Below are 25,499 nucleotides of genomic sequence, written 5' to 3'. Positions count from 1 at the left end.
GTCACACCTCGACGCTGGTCGCCGTTTGGATGACAACGGCGGAGGAGTGACCTCCCTAGACGCCGATCGTCGCCAAGTTGACGACGGTGGAGGGGCCTTGGATCTCGACGCCGACCGTCGCCCGGTTGACGGCGGCGGAGTTACCTTCCTCGACGCCGATCGCCGCCCGGTTGACGACGGCAGAGGGGATTTCGACGACGGAGCTGGATCCTTCGACGTCGTCGACGTACATGTTCTTCTTTTCGACGGCGGGCTCGCCGTCGACGGTAGATTTGAAGGCACACGACCCATCGGTGGTTCTTTCCTCAGCGCCAAGCCTGATGCTGAAGCTGAAGGGTGGGAAGACTTCACTTTTGAAGATGTTCTAGCCTTCTTGGAACCCTTCTTCACCGGAGACCTTCCTCTGGATGACCTGTGAGCCAGGCCATAGATGCGAATTCTTTCCCTGTCTTTGAGAGTTCTTCCTGACAGGTGCTCGCAGTGAGGACAGGTGCCTGGATCATGTTCTTCAGGCAGACACAGGATACAAACGTCGTGATTGTCTGATTTTGCTTTCTTGTTTCCACAAGAAGGACATTTGTCAAAAAGTAAAGGCATTCTCAGCTGAAAATGCTCACCAAACTGACTTAAAAAGACAGTTTCCTACTTGACTAGATGTAAAATGTCAAAGTAAGTAGCTTCAAAAAGAAGTAATTTTCTGTCAGAAAACAGAAATTAGTGGAGCTGTGTAACCAGGATCCTTCCTGAAGGAGCCGGAAAGAACAACTGACCTAACAGTCACCCCTGAGGCATGATGGGATACCGGGGGTCATGGGTGCCTTAAAGGCACGGTGTCAGTTTTTTTGTATACAGCTACAGGTTAGCTTTTCATTCTTTTTAGACTGTGTGTTTGCAATGCAGCCTGGGAGCTTTCTATGCTTTCAGTGAGTTATAAGAATTTCTACTGCTGCCTAAGCATTAAAACAGTTTCTAAACAATCTTTGGTGTCGTTTCTCATGTTTCTAATGCATATTATTCATGTATGGTGGAAATTCTTTACAGCTTATTTCAGCTCTGGTGTGATTTGGATATATATATATATATATATATATGCCGCTCTGTTGCGTCAAGGAACCGGGGCACTCGTGGGCGGGTGCCTGTCGTGGTGACGCCCCACGTCTCAAATTGCCGCTCCGATATCTTTTAACTCCAAAAGAAATCCGGCACTCACAGGAGAAGTTTCTAGGTTTGTTTAATGACAGCAAACAAACACTAAGCAGACAAACGCGTTTCGGTTTCCTTCGTCAGTGTCTACTACTGACACGAAGGAGGCAGGTTTAAAAACAATTCGTCATTTCAGGCATGTTCATAGAAAGGAGACTTAAGTAAAACCCTGTGAGCAAAGTTATACCGTTGTCTATTACATTCTGATACTATTGTAAAGACGACATGTAGTAATTTCATACATTTTAAATTACAATTCGCTTATTTACATTTATAATGATTGATTCGAAGACCTAATTAATCACATGATTAATGTGCCTTTCATTTCATTACTACGTCGTTTTTATAGATGTGTTATAAAGCCGTGGATCGGCATTTCTCACAGGGTTATTACAAATTATCACATTGTCGGGCAAAATTCTCCTCCTCTTACTTTCCTAAGTGAGATGATAATTCTTCATTTTTATTAAGACCTGTAGGGGCCTTGGTTTGTAGATCGATTATATAACGGGACTCCAACCGTCTTAGTCTCCGTAGTCTATCCCCACCCCTTGGGTCCACAGGTACACAGTCTAGTGCAAAATACTGGAGTAATTCTCTTTTGCTTTTGTGTCTAATAGCAAAGTGTTTCGCTACGGGATAATTGAAATCCTTATTTACAATTGCTCGTTGGTGCTCAAGTATTCTGAGTTTCACATTTTTGACTGTACTGCCTATATATTTCAGTCCACATGGACATATTAGGCAGTACACAGCATGGGTGGTTTGACATGTGAGAAATTTTGAAATTCTTTTCTTATCATTCACCCCTGGTATCTCATATGTGGTTACTCTTTTGCTGTTCTCACATGCCTTACACTTCCCGCAGGGGAAGAAGCCCGGCATATCTCTTATTCTCCCTGTTGTGTCTATCTTGTCGCGCAAATGGCTGTGTACAATTTTGTCCTTTATTGATCTCCCTTTCCTGAAGGTAATTAGGGGTGAGATTGGGATATCCTTCCCTATGATTTGGTCAGTTTTAAGGATATGCCAGCTTCTCTTAAGTATTTTTCTCAGGTGATTTGAGTCTTCTGAGAAGGTAGTAATCAGCCTGAATTTCCCTCCATGTTTGTCTTGATCCCTTTCTCTTTCTTTCAGTAGCTCTTCTCGAGGAATTCTCTCTACCTTTTTAAAGGTTTTTTCTAAGAGATTTTCGTTATATCCTCTAGATTTAAATCTACTTATGCTGTCTTGGGCTGCTTTTATGAAGTCAGTGTTCCTTGAGCAATTCCTTTTGATTCTAAGGAGTTCCCCATATGGTATGCTTCTCACCAATGGAGGAGGATGGCTGCTTTCGGCATGTAATACCGAATTGCCGGCTGTCGCTTTTCTAAAAAGCTCTGTCTCAATTTTCTCACCCCTTAAGGTTACTCTCAGGTCAAGGTAATTTACTGTTGATACACTTATATCTGCTGTGAATCTTAGATTGATATTGTTCTGATTTAGTTCAGCTACAAACTCTTCTGCAGAACTAACTGACCCTTCCCATACAAGGAAAAGGTCATCGATGTATCGATACCAAATTTTTAGATTTTCTGCCCATTTCTCAAATTTGGGGCTCTTGGTGACCTGCTCCTCCCACCAGCCGACGAAAAGGTTCGCGTAGCTGGGAGCGAAGCAGGTCCCCATCGCGGTCCCCGTAGTCTGCCTGTAAAGTTGTCCCTGGAACAAAAAGATATTGTTGAACAAACAGTACTGTATGAACTCTAAGAGCATTTCATTATGTTTTGCAAACTTCATAGGTTTTTTGTCAAAAAAATACTTGATTGCCATCAGTCCCTGTTGGTGATCAATGCTCGTATAGAGACTGGTTATGTCCATAGTTATTAATATGTACATTGGTTTGCATACCACATCCTTAATTTTGTTCACAAAATCTTTAGTATCCCTAATGTATGAGTTTAGCTGTAAAACACTCTGAAAAAGAAAATGGTCAATATAAATGGACATGTTTTCTGATACACTTCCGATAGAGGAGACAATTGGTCTCCCCGGCGGATTCTTATTGTCCTTGTGTATCTTGGGCAAATGATAAAAGGTGGGGATTGTCGGGTTATTGTTTTTCAGGAAAAAATACTCATCAGTATCTAGCATGTTATTGCTGTGCCATTTATTCAGTAATGTTAAATATTCAGTGAGACTCTCTTCATATTTAACTTTTGTTGTTTTTTCATAGGATATCCCATTGTCTAATTGTTTACGTGCTTCTTGGCAATATTGTTCCCTTGACATCACCACGATGTTTCCACCTTTATCTGATGGTTTACAGATTATATTCTCATCCTTGTCCAATTTGGCTAGAATTTCTCTTTGTTCCTTAGTCATATTTGTCTTTTTCTTTTTCATTTTTTTCTGATTTTTCCGAAAATTTATCAAATCCTTGATTACAGCGTCTGAGAACGCATCGATAGCATCATAAGGCATCGTAGGTACGAATTGTGAGGGGGGTTTAAAGTTAGTTGTTGGTGCCTCTTGTTCGACTCCCACTTTTCTAGTTCTTTGTGTGAGTGAGTCTTCAGACTCCCTGCCCTCTTCTTCTTCCGTTCTTAGGTCTTCCAAGATCTCCCATGTAGTGAGATCATCGATAGTGAGAATGTCAGTTTCTTGTATATTCAATTTTCTCTTTTCTTTCACAGTTGGTTTTAGTTTGAAAAATTTGTGAAGCTTCATTTTACGAATGAAGGCGAATAGGTCAATCCTTGTCTGGGTAAATTCAAGTCTCTCGTTGGGACAAAAAGATAGGCCCAATTTTAATGTTTTTTCTTCCAATGGTGTTAATACTTTATCGGTGAGGTTGATAATTGTCAAGTCATCCTCCTCTTCTACCATCTTGTTCCACGCTTGCTCCTCGTAACTCTGGAAGTTGCGCTGTTTTTGCCTTTTCCTTTTCCCCTTCCAGCCCCCTCTTCTGGTTCTTCTGTGGTTTCCGGGGGCTTGCTTTTTCCTCCCCGCAACCAGGATGCTCTGATTAGATTGAATTCTAAATGAAAAGGAGTTTTCTGGGGTTTCTCTTTAGAGGAGCCTGCCATTTCATCACCAGATTGATCATTCTCCGTAACTTCAGATTCTGATGTCTCAACTCTTGGGGTTGTGACAGGGTTAGCTCTCTTTTTGCTCATTTCCTTTCGTGGGGCATCGAATTTTTTCGCAAATGTTAAAATTCTCCCCTGAGCATAATCCCTTTCGTCTCTTTCGTATTTTTCTTGTTTCCTTTGACGGATTTTTAATTCATATCGTTCTAGTCGTTTTTTCATCTCTGATCTTAAAGTGTCCTTTTTTGATGCATTCGAATCTTTATTTATTTCTTCCTCCAATAATTTGATGTCTTCAATTGCCTTGTCTCTATCACTCCAGGCAAATTGTATCAGCAGTTTTAACATTCCCTGGCTGGACAGGGCTGTGTGTTCGGCCCATAATTCCAACAGCCGGGGATCCGGGTTTTCATACGCCGGGATGGTATATATCCTTAATCCCCTCGGCACCCTCTCAACGTCAACATAGTTTTGCAGGGAGGTGGCTTCCCACCATTTTCTGATTTCCCTTTCCCGTAGTCTTTCCAATTGTATAAAGAGATTGCTCAGTGAGTCCTTGCTCCCCGTGCTCTCACTCGGTTTTGCCCCACCAGTCTCTTTTTGCCGTTTCTGGAACATGCCTAGTGCTGCCTCCTTGCGTGCCTCATCACCGAACATGTCATCATCCATCCTGGATATTATAGGTTGGTGAACGTGTAATTTTTAAACTTCTCCCTCGCCCTGCCTCTCACACCATATGAGTCGCACCTACACGCACTCGAGCTTACCCGCTAGTGAAGCCTCACTCTCCCGGGTTGCTCTCCGCTGCGTGGTCTTCGGTGTGTGGTTTTCCGGTGAGCGCGGTGCCCCGTCGTTGAAATGCCGCTCTGTTGCGTCAAGGAACCGGGGCACTCGTGGGCGGGTGCCTGTCGTGGTGACGCCCCACGTCTCAAATTGCCGCTCCGATATCTTTTAACTCCAAAAGAAATCCGGCACTCACAGGAGAAGTTTCTAGGTTTGTTTAATGACAGCAAACAAACACTAAGCAGACAAACGCGTTTCGGTTTCCTTCGTCAGTGTCTACTACTGACACGAAGGAGGCAGGTTTAAAAACAATTCGTCATTTCAGGCATGTTCATAGAAAGGAGACTTAAGTAAAACCCTGTGAGCAAAGTTATACCGTTGTCTATTACATTCTGATACTATTGTAAAGACGACATGTAGTAATTTCATACATTTTAAATTACAATTCGCTTATTTACATTTATAATGATTGATTCGAAGACCTAATTAATCACATGATTAATGTGCCTTTCATTTCATTACTACGTCACATCTATAAAAACGACGTAGTAATGAAATGAAAGGCACATTAATCATGTGATTAATTAGGTCTTCGAATCAATCATTATAAATGTAAATAAGCGAATTGTAATTTAAAATGTATGAAATTACTACATGTCGTCTTTACAATAGTATCAGAATGTAATAGACAACGGTATAACTTTGCTCACAGGGTTTTACTTAAGTCTCCTTTCTATGAACATGCCTGAAATGACGAATTGTTTTTAAACCTGCCTCCTTCGTGTCAGTAGTAGACACTGACGAAGGAAACCGAAACGCGTTTGTCTGCTTAGTGTTTGTTTGCTGTCATTAAACAAACCTAGAAACTTCTCCTGTGAGTGCCGGATTTCTTTTGGAGTTAAAAGATATCGGAGCGGCAATTTGAGACGTGGGGCGTCACCACGACAGGCACCCGCCCACGAGTGCCCCGGTTCCTTGACGCAACAGAGCGGCATTTCAACGACGGGGCACCGCGCTCACCGGAAAACCACACACCGAAGACCACGCAGCGGAGAGCAACCCGGGAGAGTGAGGCTTCACTAGCGGGTAAGCTCGAGTGCGTGTAGGTGTGACTCATATGGTGTGAGAGGCAGGGCGAGGGAGAAGTTTAAAAATTACACGTTCACCAACCTATAATATCCAGGATGGATGATGACATGTTCGGTGATAAGGCACGCAAGGAGGCAGCACTAGGCATGTTCCAGAAACGGCAAAAAGAGACTGGTGGGGCAAAACCGAGTGAGAGCACGGGGAGCAAGGACTCACTGAGCAATCTCTTTATACAATTGGAAAGACTACGGGAAAGGGAAATCAGAAAATGGTGGGAAGCCACCTCCCTGCAAAACTATGTTGACGTTGAGAGGGTGCCGAGGGGATTAAGGATATATACCATCCCGGCGTATGAAAACCCGGATCCCCGGCTGTTGGAATTATGGGCCGAACACACAGCCCTGTCCAGCCAGGGAATGTTAAAACTGCTGATACAATTTGCCTGGAGTGATAGAGACAAGGCAATTGAAGACATCAAATTATTGGAGGAAGAAATAAATAAAGATTCGAATGCATCAAAAAAGGACACTTTAAGATCAGAGATGAAAAAACGACTAGAACGATATGAATTAAAAATCCGTCAAAGGAAACAAGAAAAATACGAAAGAGACGAAAGGGATTATGCTCAGGGGAGAATTTTAACATTTGCGAAAAAATTCGATGCCCCACGAAAGGAAATGAGCAAAAAGAGAGCTAACCCTGTCACAACCCCAAGAGTTGAGACATCAGAATCTGAAGTTACGGAGAATGATCAATCTGGTGATGAAATGGCAGGCTCCTCTAAAGAGAAACCCCAGAAAACTCCTTTTCATTTAGAATTCAATCTAATCAGAGCATCCTGGTTGCGGGGAGGAAAAAGCAAGCCCCCGGAAACCACAGAAGAACCAGAAGAGGGGGCTGGAAGGGGAAAAGGAAAAGGCAAAAACAGCGCAACTTCCAGAGTTACGAGGAGCAAGCGTGGAACAAGATGGTAGAAGAGGAGGATGACTTGACAATTATCAACCTCACCGATAAAGTATTAACACCATTGGAAGAAAAAACATTAAAATTGGGCCTATCTTTTTGTCCCAACGAGAGACTTGAATTTACCCAGACAAGGATTGACCTATTCGCCTTCATTCGTAAAATGAAGCTTCACAAATTTTTCAAACTAAAACCAACTGTGAAAGAAAAGAGAAAATTGAATATACAAGAAACTGACATTCTCACTATCGATGATCTCACTACATGGGAGATCTTGGAAGACCTAAGAACGGAAGAAGAAGAGGGCAGGGAGTCTGAAGACTCACTCACACAAAGAACTAGAAAAGTGGGAGTCGAACAAGAGGCACCAACAACTAACTTTAAACCCCCCTCACAATTCGTACCTACGATGCCTTATGATGCTATCGATGCGTTCTCAGACGCTGTAATCAAGGATTTGATAAATTTTCGGAAAAATCAGAAAAAAATGAAAAAGAAAAAGACAAATATGACTAAGGAACAAAGAGAAATTCTAGCCAAATTGGACAAGGATGAGAATATAATCTGTAAACCATCAGATAAAGGTGGAAACATCGTGGTGATGTCAAGGGAACAATATTGCCAAGAAGCACGTAAACAATTGGACAATGGGATATCCTATGAAAAAACAACAAAAGTTAAATATGAAGAGAGTCTCACTGAATATTTAACATTACTGAATAAATGGCACAGCAATAACATGCTAGATACTGATGAGTATTTTTTCCTGAAAAACAATAACCCGACAATCCCCACCTTTTATCATTTGCCCAAGATACACAAGGACAATAAGAATCCGCCGGGGAGACCAATTGTCTCCTCTATCGGAAGTGTATCAGAAAACATGTCCATTTATATTGACCATTTTCTTTTTCAGAGTGTTTTACAGCTAAACTCATACATTAGGGATACTAAAGATTTTGTGAACAAAATTAAGGATGTGGTATGCAAACCAATGTACATATTAATAACTATGGACATAACCAGTCTCTATACGAGCATTGATCACCAACAGGGACTGATGGCAATCAAGTATTTTTTTGACAAAAAACCTATGAAGTTTGCAAAACATAATGAAATGCTCTTAGAGTTCATACAGTACTGTTTGTTCAACAATATCTTTTTGTTCCAGGGACAACTTTACAGGCAGACTACGGGGACCGCGATGGGGACCTGCTTCGCTCCCAGCTACGCGAACCTTTTCGTCGGCTGGTGGGAGGAGCAGGTCACCAAGAGCCCCAAATTTGAGAAATGGGCAGAAAATCTAAAAATTTGGTATCGATACATCGATGACCTTTTCCTTGTATGGGAAGGGTCAGTTAGTTCTGCAGAAGAGTTTGTAGCTGAACTAAATCAGAACAATATCAATCTAAGATTCACAGCAGATATAAGTGTATCAACAGTAAATTACCTTGACCTGAGAGTAACCTTAAGGGGTGAGAAAATTGAGACAGAGCTTTTTAGAAAAGCGACAGCCGGCAATTCGGTATTACATGCCGAAAGCAGCCATCCTCCTCCATTGGTGAGAAGCATACCATATGGGGAACTCCTTAGAATCAAAAGGAATTGCTCAAGGAACACTGACTTCATAAAAGCAGCCCAAGACAGCATAAGTAGATTTAAATCTAGAGGATATAACGAAAATCTCTTAGAAAAAACCTTTAAAAAGGTAGAGAGAATTCCTCGAGAAGAGCTACTGAAAGAAAGAGAAAGGGATCAAGACAAACATGGAGGGAAATTCAGGCTGATTACTACCTTCTCAGAAGACTCAAATCACCTGAGAAAAATACTTAAGAGAAGCTGGCATATCCTTAAAACTGACCAAATCATAGGGAAGGATATCCCAATCTCACCCCTAATTACCTTCAGGAAAGGGAGATCAATAAAGGACAAAATTGTACACAGCCATTTGCGCGACAAGATAGACACAACAGGGAGAATAAGAGATATGCCGGGCTTCTTCCCCTGCGGGAAGTGTAAGGCATGTGAGAACAGCAAAAGAGTAACCACATATGAGATACCAGGGGTGAATGATAAGAAAAGAATTTCAAAATTTCTCACATGTCAAACCACCCATGCTGTGTACTGCCTAATATGTCCATGTGGACTGAAATATATAGGCAGTACAGTCAAAAATGTGAAACTCAGAATACTTGAGCACCAACGAGCAATTGTAAATAAGGATTTCAATTATCCCGTAGCGAAACACTTTGCTATTAGACACAAAAGCAAAAGAGAATTACTCCAGTATTTTGCACTAGACTGTGTACCTGTGGACCCAAGGGGTGGGGATAGACTACGGAGACTAAGACGGTTGGAGTCCCGTTATATAATCGATCTACAAACCAAGGCCCCTACAGGTCTTAATAAAAATGAAGAATTATCATCTCACTTAGGAAAGTAAGAGGAGGAGAATTTTGCCCGACAATGTGATAATTTGTAATAACCCTGTGAGAAATGCCGATCCACGGCTTTATAACACATCTATAAAAACGACGTAGTAATGAAATGAAAGGCACATTAATCATGTGATTAATTAGGTCTTCGAATCAATCATTATAAATGTAAATAAGCGAATTGTAATTTAAAATGTATGAAATTACTACATGTCGTCTTTACAATAGTATCAGAATGTAATAGACAACGGTATAACTTTGCTCACAGGGTTTTACTTAAGTCTCCTTTCTATGAACATGCCTGAAATGACGAATTGTTTTTAAACCTGCCTCCTTCGTGTCAGTAGTAGACACTGACGAAGGAAACCGAAACGCGTTTGTCTGCTTAGTGTTTGTTTGCTGTCATTAAACAAACCTAGAAACTTCTCCTGTGAGTGCCGGATTTCTTTTGGAGTTAAAAGATATCGGAGCGGCAATATATATATATATATATATATATATATATATATATATATATATATATATATATATATATTAAAGCTCCAAAACACCAAATGCGTGAGTCACTCTCAGGGCGGGTGCTGAGTAACGCGATGGTGTTCGCGTGAAATATGCAGGCTCCAGTTTCCCAAAAATACCCAGCCGGGTTTACAGGAAAAAACAGCACTCGCACGGGCAGCAGCAGTATATTTAGCAAAACGGTTTATTCAAAAAAGCAGACGCGTTTCGGGAATGAAATCCCTTCGTCAGTGTTACCATCAGAGCGCCATAAATTACACCCTTATCTGTGTTCATGCTATACATCAACACAAACAAAAGACTGATACATTTAGGTATATGCAGCGCGCCATCTTTGAACGCATACGTTCTATACATTTTGTCAGCATGAGATATTGAAATCCACAATATTTGAATTGTATTTAAAACATCCGCAAAGACGTTAGTGCATTTACACATTAAACAATCTCGCCGTGTATCGGCAAAGGTTATAAAGGACAATGAAGTCCAGAAAACACACACGTACCTGAGAGACAAGGCATTTAAAAAATGCATAATTAAAGCAAAAATCGCTATATTAGAAACAAACGCTCTACTGAGCAAAATCTTGCCGTGGATCGGCAGTTGCAACCTAATATCAGGTTGCTAGGTTCTCAGGTCAGTGAAAAAACAAATCACATATCCCACTTTGACACTAAAACTTACTTTCACTATGTACATCTTCAGAGTTTCACCCAGTCACATCATCAAAATTATTGCAAACAGTTTAGCACGGTTACTCTTATATCGTAGAACATAATCTTAGCCCAAGTGAGAAGCAAGTTCCTCCCCCATATTCAGTCCCTTCGGAGCCCTGGTCTCAAGGTCTATAATAAATCTAGATTCTAATCTTCTCAGGACCTGTAATCGATTGCCTCCTCTAGGGTTTTCAATCACTTGATCTAGGCAGAAATATCTTAAGAGAATCGATTGCCTCCTCTAGGGTTTTCAATCACTTGATCTAGGCAGAAATATCTTAAGAGATTCCTATCACTCTTGTGTTTGATGGCAAAATGCCGTGCTACTGGATAGCTGAAATCTTTATTAGCAATCGCCTGCATGGTTTCCAATATCCGGAGTTTAACAGGGTTGATGGTACTCCCCACATACCTCAACGAACAAGGGCAGACCAAACAGTAAACTGCGTGGTCTGTGTGGCAAGACATACATTTTGTGATTTTCTTGCCACCTTTGCAACCTGGCACATCATATGCTAAAGTTCTTTTGCTTGCTGAGCAGGCTTTGCATTTCCCGCACGGGAAGAAACCTTTTGCGTCTTTCAGAGTTCCTAACTGTTTCTTCTCTGATGGGAGATAACTATGGACCATTTCATCTCGCAGCGATCTTGCCCTCCTAAAGGTGATAGAAGGCACAGCAGGAATATCTGGACCTACAATTGGGTCAGATTTAAGAATGTGCCAATGTCTGGACAAGATGGATCTTAATCTAAATGAATCCGCAGCAAACGATGTAATCATGCGGAATTGAGTCTCTTCAGAAGGGGTAATCTTTTTCTTTTCAAACAATTGGCTGCGAGGTATCTTTTTGACTTTATTCAAGGTTTCTTGAAGCAAGTTAGAATTGTATCCTCTATTGCGGAACCTCTCGGTGCTATCTGTGGCAGCTTGTTCAAAATCTTCATTATGAGTGCAATTGCGTTTTAATCGTAAAAATTCCCCGTAAGGGATGTTGGAAATAAGTTTACGGGAATGGCTGCTCGAAGCGTGTAAAACGCTATTGCCCGCAGTCGGTTTACGATAAAGTTGGGTGCTGATCTTACCATTCCTCACACTCACTTGTAAATCCAGGTAATTAACCTTATCTTTACTGATTTCCCCTGTGAACGTCAGGTACATTGACGACCTGTTCCTAGTGTGGAATGGGTCTATAGAAGAGGCTAATGAGTATATTTCAGTGCTAAACGACAATGAGTGCAACCTCAAGTTCACAGGGGAAATCAGTAAAGATGTTTAAATGTTTGTGGGTGGGGCAAACCCGGTGATCGTGAGCAAGGTGGAGTGACACCGAAACGCGTAGATCAATGCGCTATTTGCCCTGTGAATTGAAAAAATAAAAAGGATTGCTGTTTAAATCTGAACTGGCTGTGCGACCCGTTGTTTTCCCCTTCTGGGGAATATTTGGTGAAATATATATATATATATATATATATATATATATATATATATATATATGGGGCACATAGAATATAGTGTGAATATTCTAATGCTTATGACTATTGATGAGGATCCCCTGGAAGAGAACCCCTGAATACTTTGTTTCTAAGTAATGCTCAACAATTTTCATAATGCAATCTTGAGTGTCCTAATTGAAACAAAGTACATTTTGGGACGATATTAGGAGCTTCCATACTCACTGAACGCTAACGGTTGTCTAAAGAATATGCATGCAGTAGACAACTTTACATCTCGCAAATCCCTTGCCGTTTTCATACCATTACATAAACATTAAAAAATTGTTGCGCACACAAAACAAAGGATTTTAAAAAGCATATTCCAGAATGGTAGGAGAAGATATCTGCCTTAAATGGCATCCCTTTTACCAAGCCACAATTTCTTTCATTGCAAGCAATGATTGTGTGTTATTATGAATTACTGATGTGCCATTTAGCATACACTTAAGGTGCATCACCAAAGGGGACCCTGGTTCAGTGTGGTATCTGTCAAAGTTTGGGAGAGAGGAGAAAAGGGCATCTAAGTCATTTGCATACATTGCAGGGAAAGCAAAAATATGAAGAATCATAAGAGAATGGCCATCCCTGATGATAACAGCAGCATGTCAGAGACCAGATCTACACATTGTGGAGTAGTGTGGCTCACTGGTTAGAGGCGGCAGGCCTGAGAGCAGAAGTCAGCCTGGGACCAGGGTTCAATTCCCGACGCGGCAGGGTCGTGGACCTTGGTCAGCGGACTCGATAATTCTCGCTTCGGTGCTTACTCTAATCAGGGGTTCCACTCGGCAACTCTGGGCATTAGCTTGCCTAATCTCCACAATGGCCCCACCAATTCCGGGGATGCCTGGCTCCACCTTGGGGACTCCCAGCAAGGGACCATCCCACAGGGAAAGCCAGGACGGGTTCCCCAGAGTTATACAGCGCCGGGACGCCCCGTTGCTGGGGCAGCTGTGCGCTTTACAAGTATACTACATTTACATTTACAATTTACATTGCATTTTGCGCTCAGCACTAACAATAAAGATGAAGTACCCAAATCAATCGGCCCTTCTCGCAGCCCGTCCAGTTCATACAGTCTGCCGAACACAGGAACGTAGCTTACAAAGTGGAAGGCATCTTCATCTTTTGCAGAAGGCTTGGCATCAAACTCGAACATCTGTTGCCTGCAATAGGTGAAAACGTAAATAAGATTGCAGCATTTCAGCTGTTTAACAATGAGCAACATTAAAAAAATGTACTTTCTCCAACATGTATGCACGACTTGGAAAGTTTACAGTATAAGAGACAGGTCAGATTTAGCACATTCACTGCAGAGATTCTCCTCTCATGAGAAACACAGCAAACAATCATGGCAGAGAACACTAATAGTGACATGCTATGCATTCCTAGGCACTAAAAGGAAAGTAGTCTACTCCCACTGACAAGTCAAATAACTTGTTCAGAACATGTAGAAAAATCAGTTATTTTCATGTTTATCTCCACTAAAATATGCAAAACCCTTTAACATCAAACCTCCACCCAGACAAAGAGACAGACGGGTCTAGTGACTAGGTTGGTGGATTTGCAATCAGCAGATCTCCGATCTAGATCTTCGTTCTAAATCTCAGCTAAACCACTATACCATTTGGTGCCACCAGGGTGAAATCTCAATCCTCCTTTGCAACAGCTCTATTGCCTTTGAAAGGTGAAGTGCTTAGAAACTGGGCAAAAACAAGTATGTAGCACTCTATATGAAAACGATACATCTCTATATCCTTATATATTTGTTAAACAATTCTGCCAAGTCATGAGCTCCAGAATCCTAACTGTAGGGCAGCAGGGTTATTTAGCGAGGCAATGATTGACCTCAACTTTCCCCAACTGGTAGTGGGTGCTGCTCATAGCGGAGGTCATACACTAGATCTAATATTCTCTACCCCTCCTTTACGGTCAGTTCTCCATTACATTAATCTGGACACATAATTTTTTGTGCCCCTTCTTGTATCCCTTCCTCGTACCCGATAGTGCCCTACTAAGTCCAAGAGTATCTCCAGGCCGTGGAGGACTATCCCAGAGGCCAGTCTATTACATATCCTCTCCCAGATTGAGGGGGATCACCTCGAAGGAAATGTAGGTCACCATCACCTCCTTCAACTCCCTCCTAGTACAAGGCTTTAAGAAACGGCCCCCCTCAAATCACATTCTTGAAAAAGATCTGCACCCTCAGCTAACTAGTTTACGCCTGGTCTTCAGGAAGAAAGACTGAAATGCGAACAAGTGAAAAGGTTGTGGCGTAGGGACTATGACATTGAGGACAAGTGGGCTTATAGCACTTAAACAGTTTCAGAGAAATATATATATTTTTTTTAAATCAAAAACTGCTATATTTTTCCATCGCAAATTGCAGCCGCTAAAAACACCCCAGAGCGAGTTTTAAAATTGTCCATTTTTTTTTGCAGGCTGAGGCTTGCAAACAGAGTGTACCTACATTACAATCCCTGGCTGAGGATCTTGCCTTATTTTTCCACTTGAAAGTGGGAAACATCTATTCCAATTTAAACAATCGGTCTGACACCTACACCCCTAAGTCAACTTCCATCACTGCCACAGCCACGACCGTGGTACGGCTTGAGTCTTTCGAACCAATTCCACTGGCCGACACAGAGTACATTATTCATAACATCAAATGTGGCTCAACCCTTGATCCCAATCCTCCCCCTATGCTTTACTGGGCAGCCTCTGCCATTAGCCCACAAATCAATGCACTATATAGAGAGTTGCATGGTGCTGTTAAGCTGGAAAAAGGCACTGGCCATCCCATTGATAAAAAATAAAAAATGTAAAAAAGGTGAACACCAACCTGTGCACCTTGCGCAGTTATAGGCCCATCTCTCCCCTTCCACACCTTGGCAAGAAGCTAAAATCACTGGTGAGCGTCAGACACCAGTTATGTGGAACAGAACAAGATTCTACATTCCACCTAGATAGGTTCTGTGCTGGGTTCATAACGGAATTATCCCTTCTGGCAATCACAGAACACATATGGGGCAACCTCGAGTCGGGGCAGAAGACGTGGTCATCTTGCTATATCTTTCCATCGCCTTCGACACCGTGTTGCACCGGATCCTCCTTCAAAGGCGGAAGCAGGCAGAAGTTATAAGCCGCGCTCTGAAATGGTTTTGTTCCTTCCTAACACACAGACAACAGGCGGTCTTCCTCTCTCCCTTTAACTCCCAGTCTAGGGCCATTATATGTGGTGTTCTTCAGGGCTCATCATTGAGTCAAACCCTATTTAATATTTAATTGGCTTCATTAGCACGTTTCGCACAAAGTTGGGGTATCAGTATCGTCCCCTACGTAGAGGATACTCAGCTTATGCTATCCTTCCATCAGGTTAATGACAATGTAATTGGACATTTTCAGGGCTGTCTTGCATCCATTGCTCAATGGATGCACAACAGTTGTTTACAACTCAACTCTGACAAAACTGAAATCTTGATATTTGGCTCCACCTCCCCTCTTAACGAACTGCATCTCTGGCCATCCAACTTTGGGGCCTGCCCCTACCCCTTCTACAGTAGTCAGAAATCTGGGCCTCTTGATGGACACTGCACTTTCCTACAAACTCCATGTCAAAGTCACCACTGCTACATTCTTTGGTCTGCTAAAATCCCTAAGAAAGCTTCTAAAATATCTTCCCCTAGACACTAATCACCTCCAGGTTGGACTACGCCAACGTACTCTATCTAGGTGCCCCCAGAATCTGCTATCACGACTACAATGGATTCAAAATGCTGCACCTAGGCTCATCCAGAATATCCCCAAACACCAGTCTATTAGACAAGGGCTAAAAGATTTGCCCTGCTTCCTATCAAGTCAAGGATAAAATTCAATACTCTCATTAAAACTCATATAGCCTTCCAACTAAAGGGCCCTGGCTACATCCAAGACCAGCTTGAACACTACTCCCCTGCTAGGGCACTTCGCTCTTCTAATCTCAATTTATTATGTGCCCTCAGATTCTGAAAAGTCAGATCTGGGGCAGATCCTTCTCAGTACAGGATCCTGAAAGGCTTCTTCTCTCCCTTTGCGCCATCTCTAGCGAAAGCCTGTTCAAGGCACAGTTGAAAACAGTGTTTGGAGAGCTATATTCTTCAACACTATCCGACTGGATTTATGCAAGCACAAGGACGCTTCTTCTGAAGCAGCAGTTAAAACTGATAAATATCTCTTTATTCATTCATAGATATCACACAGTATTCCGGCATTGGCTGTTGCACATCAATAAAAATGGTGGCACAGTCACAAAGATCATTGGAGGCAGCGTTTTTCAAAAGCCAATGCACAAGTATCACCAGCAAGATAAATGATATCGGGTCATGCTGTTGTAACCATCTGATCTATGGTGCAAGTTTCAACAACACTTACCTGGCAAAACTGTTGTGAACTTGTCGAATCAGCTCTGAGTTACTGAGCGCCAAGCCCTTCATCTGAAACGAGACAAAGATAGATATTACCAAGTAAATGCACACAAGAGGAGTTACCCCCTCAGGCTAGATGGTTCTCACAGACAGCCCTGTTACCAAGTGATACCACATGACTAGTAAAAATTTAACTGCTTGCAATAGCAAGTATTATGTATGCAGGTATATGAACCTTGTAAACCAGTAGCAGGAGGAAAGGAAACTGGGTTGTGGATGGTTAATGCATTGTGATGTAGTGTTCTTTAAAGAGATGAGTCTTTAACTCTTTCATAAACTGGAGCATCGATTGGGAGGTCCTGATGGACACCAGGATGTTTTTCCAGATACTAGGTGCATAGATGGAAAAAGTAGTTTGTAAAATGTCTTTTACAGATGAGCCTGTGCTGAGAGTGTGTCGAAACCCACCACAGGTGGTGAGCAAGTCTGCAAGATTAGAGAGGGTGCTGGTCTTGATGGCTTTGTAAATGATGTAGCTAGTTTTGAACATGGTGGGGGCCAGCAACAGGAGCCAATGGAGTCCAGCAAGAAGGGGGCGATGCAATCATATTTCTTCATGCCCTGGATGAGATGTGCAGCAGCGTGTAGAATGCCCTTAAGGAGTGCCCGTGTGGAGCCTAGGAGGCCATGGAGTAGGGCATTACCACCATCCCTATTCAACAGTATGAAGGCTTAAATAGCGGCTCTGAAGTCACTTTCTGGAAGAAACGGCTTGATTTTCTTTAGACACGAGAGCTGATAGCAGGTCATTTTTGAGTTTTTGGCAATGTGCTCTTTGTGAGCGAGGTTGGCAACCAGGGTGAACCCAAGTGACTTGGCATTTGGTGAGAGCTGGGGTTCGAAGCAGTCAAGATTCACGTCATTGGGCCAGGTTGTACTTATTGTGTTATTGTTTTTGGCAAATAACAGGAACTTTGTCTTGGCTCGGTTGAGTTTCAGGTAGGCACTGGAAATCCAGGTCTGTGTAATGAGCAAGCAGGGTTTAAGGTTTTGCGAGTCTCAAGAGGAAGAGAAATTCAAGTGGAGCTGTGTACCAGCATCATATTGGTGAATCTTGATGTGGTTATCTGTGAGTAGAGCATCAAGCAGCTCAATGTAAAGGGTGATGATAAAAGAAGACTATGTGGAACCCTGGGGCACTCAACACATGCTAATGATCTTCTGTGGCCTGGAGGTGCCCATGTGAACAAACTGGTGTCGGTTGGAAAGGAAGGAGGAGAACCAGTGAAGGACATTGCTGGTAAATCCCATTCAAGCTTTAGGGTACATATGAGGGGGTTTATGGTGGGCTGTGTCAAAGGCAGCTGAGAAGTCCAGCAATATCTGGAGGCAGGGCTCATCTTCATCTGTGGTCAAGAGGGCATAATCTATAATGTACCAAATAGCGGTCTCTGCACAGCCTTACACATCCGGACCACACATGAAGATAACCCCTGCTTCTTGATATTGCTGGACCTCTTATCTGTCTTTGATACAGTTTACCATCCCACCCTCCTACGCACCCTCGAGTCTAGAATGTGGTGATCCTTCACTACCTCAAGGTAACTGAAAGGAGGGGGGTTTCTCGAGTCATCTGCTCATCCACCTATAGGCTTCGCGAGATGATAGAGCGGGTAAATATTGGTAAAAGGAGGCAGTGCAAGGAAATTGGTGGTGGGCAGGGTGATCATTAGGTGTGTGGAAGTGAGAATATATGCAATGGAAGGGGCATGGAAGCTGGATGGGGTGCGAAAAAAATTTGAAGGGCGACACCAATCTAGGGACAGCCCGTCAGCAACAAGTATGTAAACACAAGAAAAATATAGGGCAGAAATCTGAGATATGTAGATAAAATCCCCAAAACGATAAATTAAACAAGTTTAGTTTTTTAAGGCCACACTTTAATTAGAAGGGACAATATTACTAGATATTGGCTTTTTAAGTGTAGTCTTTATAAACGTGAGCATAGGAGTACGAAGGGAACAATACTTACCATTAACAGCCAATTTGTAGTGCTGAAGAGACACAGGCTCTGCACACTTCTGACATCTAATGCTGGACGTAGAAATTGCACACCGTTTTTATCTAAATAGAGGTTTCAGTTTTAAGGTGCCTTGTGATACCTCCTCTGAAACCCACAATGCAACAGGACAGACTCCAACTTAACTATGTTTTTTCAGATATACATACAAGTAAGATAAGTGCTAGAGATGCATAGTAGGGACGTTGGTGTGTAATTGTATGTATTTACAATATAATAGCCAAATGTCATGGATTGAGCTTGAATCGAACGAGGTAGAAAGATGCATGTGAATCTACAGTACTGCAAACTGGTGGTTACCAGTAAGTAATGTTTTATTTGCTGCTATAAATCACATGATCTGCATAGACTGAAAAGCAGTACCCATATCCCTAAAGCAGTCATTTGCAAGCAGTAGTGGAAGACTTCTGGAACAAAGTGTTAAGTACAGTTTGCCCTATTTGTACTTCTTTTCGGGCGTGAATACCCACAGTAATGTTTGATGAAAGTGTGGAAAGTAGACCTCGTGGCACCCTTGCACATATCTACAAGTAAAATAATGTCTAGGGAAGCCACAATGGCTCCCTGTTTTCAAAACGGAATGTGCTCTAGGCCAGCGTGTTGTGTGGGTTTGGCTTTAGCATAGCAAACTTGGATACCGCTATCAAACCATCTAGTGAGATCCACTTTTGAAATTGGTTTTCCAAGGTGGGCAGGCCAAAAGCACCCGAATGCTGTTGGGAAAAAAAGGTGGTAACTCAAAAGTTTTGTTGACATGAAAAGGGGAGACAATCTGAAGTAGAAAAAGAGGGTGTGTTTTAAGGACGACCCATCATTGTGCACTTCATAAATAGCTTGTGTATCATAAGGGTTGGCAGGACCCCGACTCTACAGTTTGCAGTGATTGCAGTGAGGAAGGCCATTTCCATGAAACAAAAAGCATTGGGCAAGAGATTATCAGGTCACCTTTTTTATTATTATTATTATTATTATCGATTTGTTGAGCGCGATTGCTGCCCAGAGGCGTCCAAGCGCTGAGATTAAACAGAGATGTGACAGGGCCGAGGGTGCAGGAACTAGAGGGATTTGTCAAATAAGGCTGTTTTCAGCTTCTTACGGAATGCGAGCAGGTCGGGTGTAGACCGAAGAGTGAGGGGGAGGGCATTCCAGAGCTTGGCGGCGTTCAGCGAGAACAGCCTGCCCCCCGACCTAGCTCTCTTCACTCTAGGGACAACTGCCAGAAAGGCACCCGTAGACCGCAGATTCCTGTTAGGGTGGTAGGGGGTGACCAGGCTGTTGTTAATTGCTGAACCGGTCTTCCAAAAGGCCCGGTGCGTAATGCACAGTGCCTTGAAGGCCACTCTCTGCCTTACTGGCAACCAGTGTAAGCTTTTCAGGCCATGTCTGGCCGACTGGGATCGTGGAATCTGAAGTATGGTACGTGCCGCGCACTTTTGTACCACCTGAAGCTTCCGAAGAGTCATCTCGGGTGCCCCTAGGTAGAGAGCATTATTTGAGTCCAGACGGGACTGGATGAGGCCTTGTACTGCCACCTTCTTGGCATCAAGGGGCAGAAGTGGAAGGACCTTCCTCAGTGATCTAAGTAAGCCAAAACAGGTGGCAGACAGCCTGGTGGCCTGAGTGGAGAAAGAGAGCTTGTTGTCAAGCCATACTCCCAGGCTCTTCACACTATCCTTGGGAGTAGGCGGTGCGCCTAGACCATCGGGCCACAAGGAGGTAAAGGGTACTGGTGAAGCTGGACCTACGAGCATGAGCTCGGTTTTTCCTCCATTCAGTTTGAGGGAGGAGTTGGTCATCCATTCCCTCACGTTCTCCAAACAGTTCAGCCGGCCAGCCGAGGGATGTCTGTTGTTCTCTTGGGCCAATGAAACCACTAGCTGGGTATCGTCGGCGTACGACACGATCTTAATGCCGTACGGTTCGACTACCCCAGCCAGAGGCTTCATGTAGACATTAAATAATACAGGGCTCAAAGACGAGCCCTGCGGTACTCCACAGCTAAGTGGCCTGCTGGTAGATGTTATGTCGCCATCAAAGATCTGAAAAGATCTGTCAGCTAGAAAGGAACTGAACCACCTTAGTGCATCTCCCGAGATTCCGATGGTCTGGAGCCGGTTCAGCAGAGTGGCATGGCTGACCGTATCGAAGGCAGCACTTAGATCAAGGAGGATCACTGCCACTGATCCTCCCTGATCCAGTATCCTTCGAGATTCTTCGGCGACTGCTAACAAGGCAGTTTCAGTCCCATGGTTTGGTCTGAAGCCTGTTTGGGACGTGTGAAGTAGGGAATGATTCTCCAGGAACTGGCCCAGCTGGGCGTTTATGTATTTCTCCAGCACCTTGCCAGCCCACGGGAGGAGTGAGATGGGGCGGTAATTGGAGTGGTCATCAGGGTCTAGGCTAGGTTTTTTTTAGAAGTGCCCGAACCATGGCTTGCTTCCAAGCATGGGGACTGTACATGTGGATAAGGACAGATTTAGTAGTTCCAAGATAACAGGGAGGGTGACTTCACCTGCCTGCATCAGGATTCCTGGAGGGGCTGGGTCGCGGGGGAACCCGACTTTACTTGGCGAGCCACTTTGTTCAAAGTGTCCAGGTCCATAAGGGGGAAATGATCGAGCATAGGCTCAGGAGTCGGCTGGTCTGGGGGGGGGGGGGATTTTCCGGGAGGAATGACTCAGTCGCCTCATGATTTGAGGCCATGGCTGGAAAGGTGGAGTATATGTTTAATACCTTATTGTAGAAAAATTCCGCCAGTTCATTACATTGCTCCTGGGTCTTGATCAAAGGGGGGGCAGTGGCGACATTGGTACATTGCTTTATTATATTAAAAATTTCTTTGGGCTTAGATTTGGATTCCAAGATTTTGTCGGAATAGTAGAGTGCCTGGGCTGTCCTGACCCCTTCTTTATAAATTCTGATCGCCTCTCTATAGGAAGCCTTTTTTTCCGGGAGGAAGTCTACGCGCCAAGCTCTCTCTCGTTGTCTGCAGATGCGTTTCAACTCTCTTAGCGAGTCGGAAAACCAGGGGGCTGATTTCTGAATTTACCTTTTTGAAGCAACATTTGCACTTACCACGGAATCCTATAGTGAGCTTGGCTGATGCTGTGTCGACATGGTGGAATAATTGGTGGTGTGGTATGAAACTCCAGGGGAAAGTCATGGGGTATGGAGTGCCCACTTGTCAGATTATTTTCTCATAGTAGGGAAAGTATAACCCTAAGCGTCCTACAGGTGCCGACTGGTGGTTGGGTTGCTATGTACCATTGTGTGGCATCAACCACAGCTACCTGCTTGCCTACAGCTCAATTTGTTGGCTTTCCTTGAAAGGTGGAGGGGTATCTCTTGCACCCTGCACAAAACTCCTTTGTGTGCTGCATGTACTGTAGGTGAATCTGGTGGGACCTGACCTCTGATGTAGATGGGGTATTGTAGTGACACTTATAATTCGCCTCAAATTTACATGCAACATCTCTGCCTTTCTCATTGTGTTTGAAATTTTCTGTAAAGCATTTGAGCATGCTCTTTAACATCGGCAGAAACAGGAAATACTGCTCTTTCACTGAGTCATTCTCAATGAGGAAGTCCTCCTCTTCCTCTGCCACATGAAGCATGACTTTATGATGGTCTGCTACAAGATGGATGACTGCATGATGTACAATGGTATCATTTGGTGGGGATGGCTTAACGAGAAAGCGATAAGTACAGGTCCTGTTTTGGAAAGTTTAGTTATAATCATGCCACGGCTCATCTCCATCATCCAGGGGTGATCAGCAAAGGGATCTTGATCACAGTCTATAGAAACAGACTGTGCCGGGGATGGAGACTGAATGGGCGATGGCGAGGCTCCCTAGATTTAGTATTTTGGGGGATGGGATATACCTCAGCTGCTTTGAGGTAGCTTCTACGAATGTGAGGCAAACTTGTTTGTGTGAGGCTGATCATTTGGAGGTGGGTTTGATAGAATGGGACTGATAAATAGATCTATGTAGATCTTCATGTGCCTTACAAAGGGTTGCTTGCCTTTGTCTTTTGCTTGTGTTGCATCACTTGATAGAGGCTAGTTTCCAGGTTGATTTGGGAGTTGACCTCTGTTCTCAGGCGGACAGTGTGGGCTCTTGTGGCTGAAGCGGAATGTCTCCTTATCAAGTCCAGGGTCGAGGCATTTCCAAAGCAAGGGTTGGCTTTCAGGGCTGAGACAGCTCAGGGGCAGTGGGAAGCACAAACTACAAAGCTTATTTGATAGTGGATCAAGATTTGAGGCATGCGTCTGTTAAGGATGTTCTATGCCCTGAAGCTAAGGCTCCATTCGAGGTCTAACCCTGGAAGGAAGATACTCTAAATGAGTGGTCTAAGATACCAGAGGAGTGGCCTTTGTCCTTGGTGTGGGTTAAATCAATCAATATTTAGAGCACGGCAAATCACCTGCGAGGGTCTCGAGGCACTGAAGATGTTGGCTGCTGTATGATGGTTTGATCATTCACCCTTCAAGGACCCTGGAGAAGGATGTTCTCCTAGGTCAGAGGCACAGGAAGGGGCACATTCTAGACTCGGCTCCCCTTGGCCCCCCAGAGTGCCCGGGGGCCCACCCCTTTTAAATATTAGAGCAAGTTTCTCTGACTTCTTTGACACGGTTTTTGGTTCATGGCTCAAGACAGCTTTGGCGCTGCACTGCATAGTGTGACCACCTCGTATCCCTTCAATGCCATATGGTGTTTTTACACTGAAAGGCCTTATAGGTGTACCATTTAGGTTCTCTGTGGTGCATTGGCTGACAGAAGCTGCAGAGCCACTACTGCTCCAAACACAGGAACGTTGTTACAATTATGGCAGAATTTAAAAAGTATTCTCTGTATCCTACCTCACAAGTAATTCTCATATGACCTGTCCCCAAGAATTTCAGTACAATCCGGTTCTGAAGCGGTTGACGACCATAAACGTTGTTGCACGTTTTAGTTACTAGTTCCAGTGTCTCAATGTTGAAAAAGATGGCACTTCCGTAAGGATACAGTTTTAAGGCTCAGAGGTTTATTTATTTATTTATTCAAAGTTTTATATAGCGCGAACAAGATCCTTACAGATATCAGAGCGCTTCACAGAGACAGGGGTAGGGGCAACAGGAATGAACAAGATAATGGGAGCAGCTTAGTAATCACTAAACATAGTAGGATAACAATAATGTACAGAAACATATCAAAATACAATCAGGTAAACAAGTAATATAAATACACCAAAGAGTAACATATATTGGTCGGTAGAAAGAGAGTAGCGTAGTAGTGACCCCATAAGGTAGGAGTATAGTGCCAAAGGGTAAGGTGATCAGTGATACAGAGCGATGCAGATTCTCAGATCCAGTATCTGTAAAGTTCAGGAGATCTTGGCCAGAAGGATTGTTTTCACCTCTTTCCTGAAGAGTGCAGTGGAGGAGATAAGCCTGGTTTCCGGAGGGAGCGCATTCCAGATCCTGGGTGCCATTCCTGAGAAGGAGCGCTTGTATGCTTTTTCTTTCCGGAATCTACTAGGTTTCAGGAGTAGATTTTTTGTACTACGATTGGATCTCGACCCTCCTGATATAGACAACTTTTGCGCGAGGTAGTTGGGTGCCTTGTGGTGCACGGCCGAGTGTGTCATTACTGCAATTTTTAGCTGTATTCTGGCTTCAAAAGGCAGCCATTTTAGAGATTTTAAGTCTGGGGAAATATGCGAATGTTTTCTTGAGCCAGTAATGAGTCTCGCGGCAGCGTTCAGGGAGGCTCTTAGGGGTGCTGTTGTGGATAGCGGGAGTCCGCTGAGGGCCACAATTCCGTAGTCTATGCGAGGGATGACTAAAGCTTGTACAGCAGTTTGGAAGTCTTTGGCAGGGAGGAAGGGTTTGAGTTTCCTCAGTGTGTTGATTTGGAAATTAGCCCCTTTTGTGGCTTTGCTAACGTGCTGTTGCATGTTGAGCTTGGCGTCAACTGTGATGCCTAGGGATTTCGCTGAGTCCACGATGGTAGGTTGGACATTGAGTGCTGTTAGGTTATTGAGCCACGTTTGGGTGGAGGAAGTTTTCGCCGGGGGTGAGATGAGTAGGAATTCAGTTTTCAGCGCATTTAGTTTGAGGTGATTATCGGCCAACCAGGATTGAGTGTTGCTAAGTGTGGAATTCAGTAGTTTGATATCTTCCGGGGATTGTAGCTTTAGGTAAAGTTGTGTGTCATCGGCGTACATATGGAATTGAACATTGGATGCTTGGAGCAAGGTGGCGAGCGGTTCCATGACGAGGTTGAACAGTGTGGGGGAGAGGGAAGATCCTTGTGGAACACCTAGATCTGCAGGCACTGGTTTAGATAGCACATTGTCGATCTTGAACTTCTGCGTCCGGTTATGAAGGAAAGAAGAAAACCATTTGAGAACAGTTCCCGAAAGACCCATTCTAGTGCTTAGCAGCTCCAATAAGTTCTCATGCTTGACCGTGTCAAAAGCTGACGATAGGTCAAGAAGGATGAGGAGGCAGAACTCATTGCGGTCAAGGATTTGGAGGGCGTCATCGATTATGTGTGTCATAGCTGTTTCCGTGCTATGTTTCGCTCGGAAGCCTGATTGATGAGGGTTGAGGAGGTCAAATTGGTCAATGTGTTTTGTTAGTTGGAGTTGGACACATTTCTCCAGCAGTTTGGCCAGGGTGGGGATATTGGTGATAGGCCGGTAATTGTTCAGGTCATACGGGTCAGCTGTGGGTTTCTTGAGTATAGGTGTGACTTGCCC

The 25,499-nt window shown here is 43.6% G+C and overlaps 1 protein-coding gene across 1 annotated transcript in view; it reads right to left on the bottom strand.

Annotated features, from left to right (window-relative positions):
* The window catches only part of UCHL5 (ubiquitin C-terminal hydrolase L5), a 244,634-nt gene that overhangs the window by 134,655 nt on the left and 84,480 nt on the right, over nt 1-25,499 (bottom strand). The window contains exons 5-6 of the mRNA XM_078641508.1: nt 16,680-16,741; nt 13,305-13,435 (exon numbers count right to left, since the gene is read on the bottom strand). Of these exons, the coding sequence (XP_078497634.1) occupies nt 13,305-13,435; nt 16,680-16,741 (193 nt within the window). The remainder of the gene's footprint in view (nt 1-13,304; nt 13,436-16,679; nt 16,742-25,499) is intronic.

This window comes from Lissotriton helveticus, chromosome 1_1, assembly GCF_964261635.1.
Source record: "Lissotriton helveticus chromosome 1_1, aLisHel1.1, whole genome shotgun sequence".
In the NCBI taxonomy this organism is placed as follows: domain Eukaryota; kingdom Metazoa; phylum Chordata; class Amphibia; order Caudata; family Salamandridae; genus Lissotriton; species Lissotriton helveticus.
This window is presented reverse-complemented; position numbering and strand designations above follow the sequence as displayed.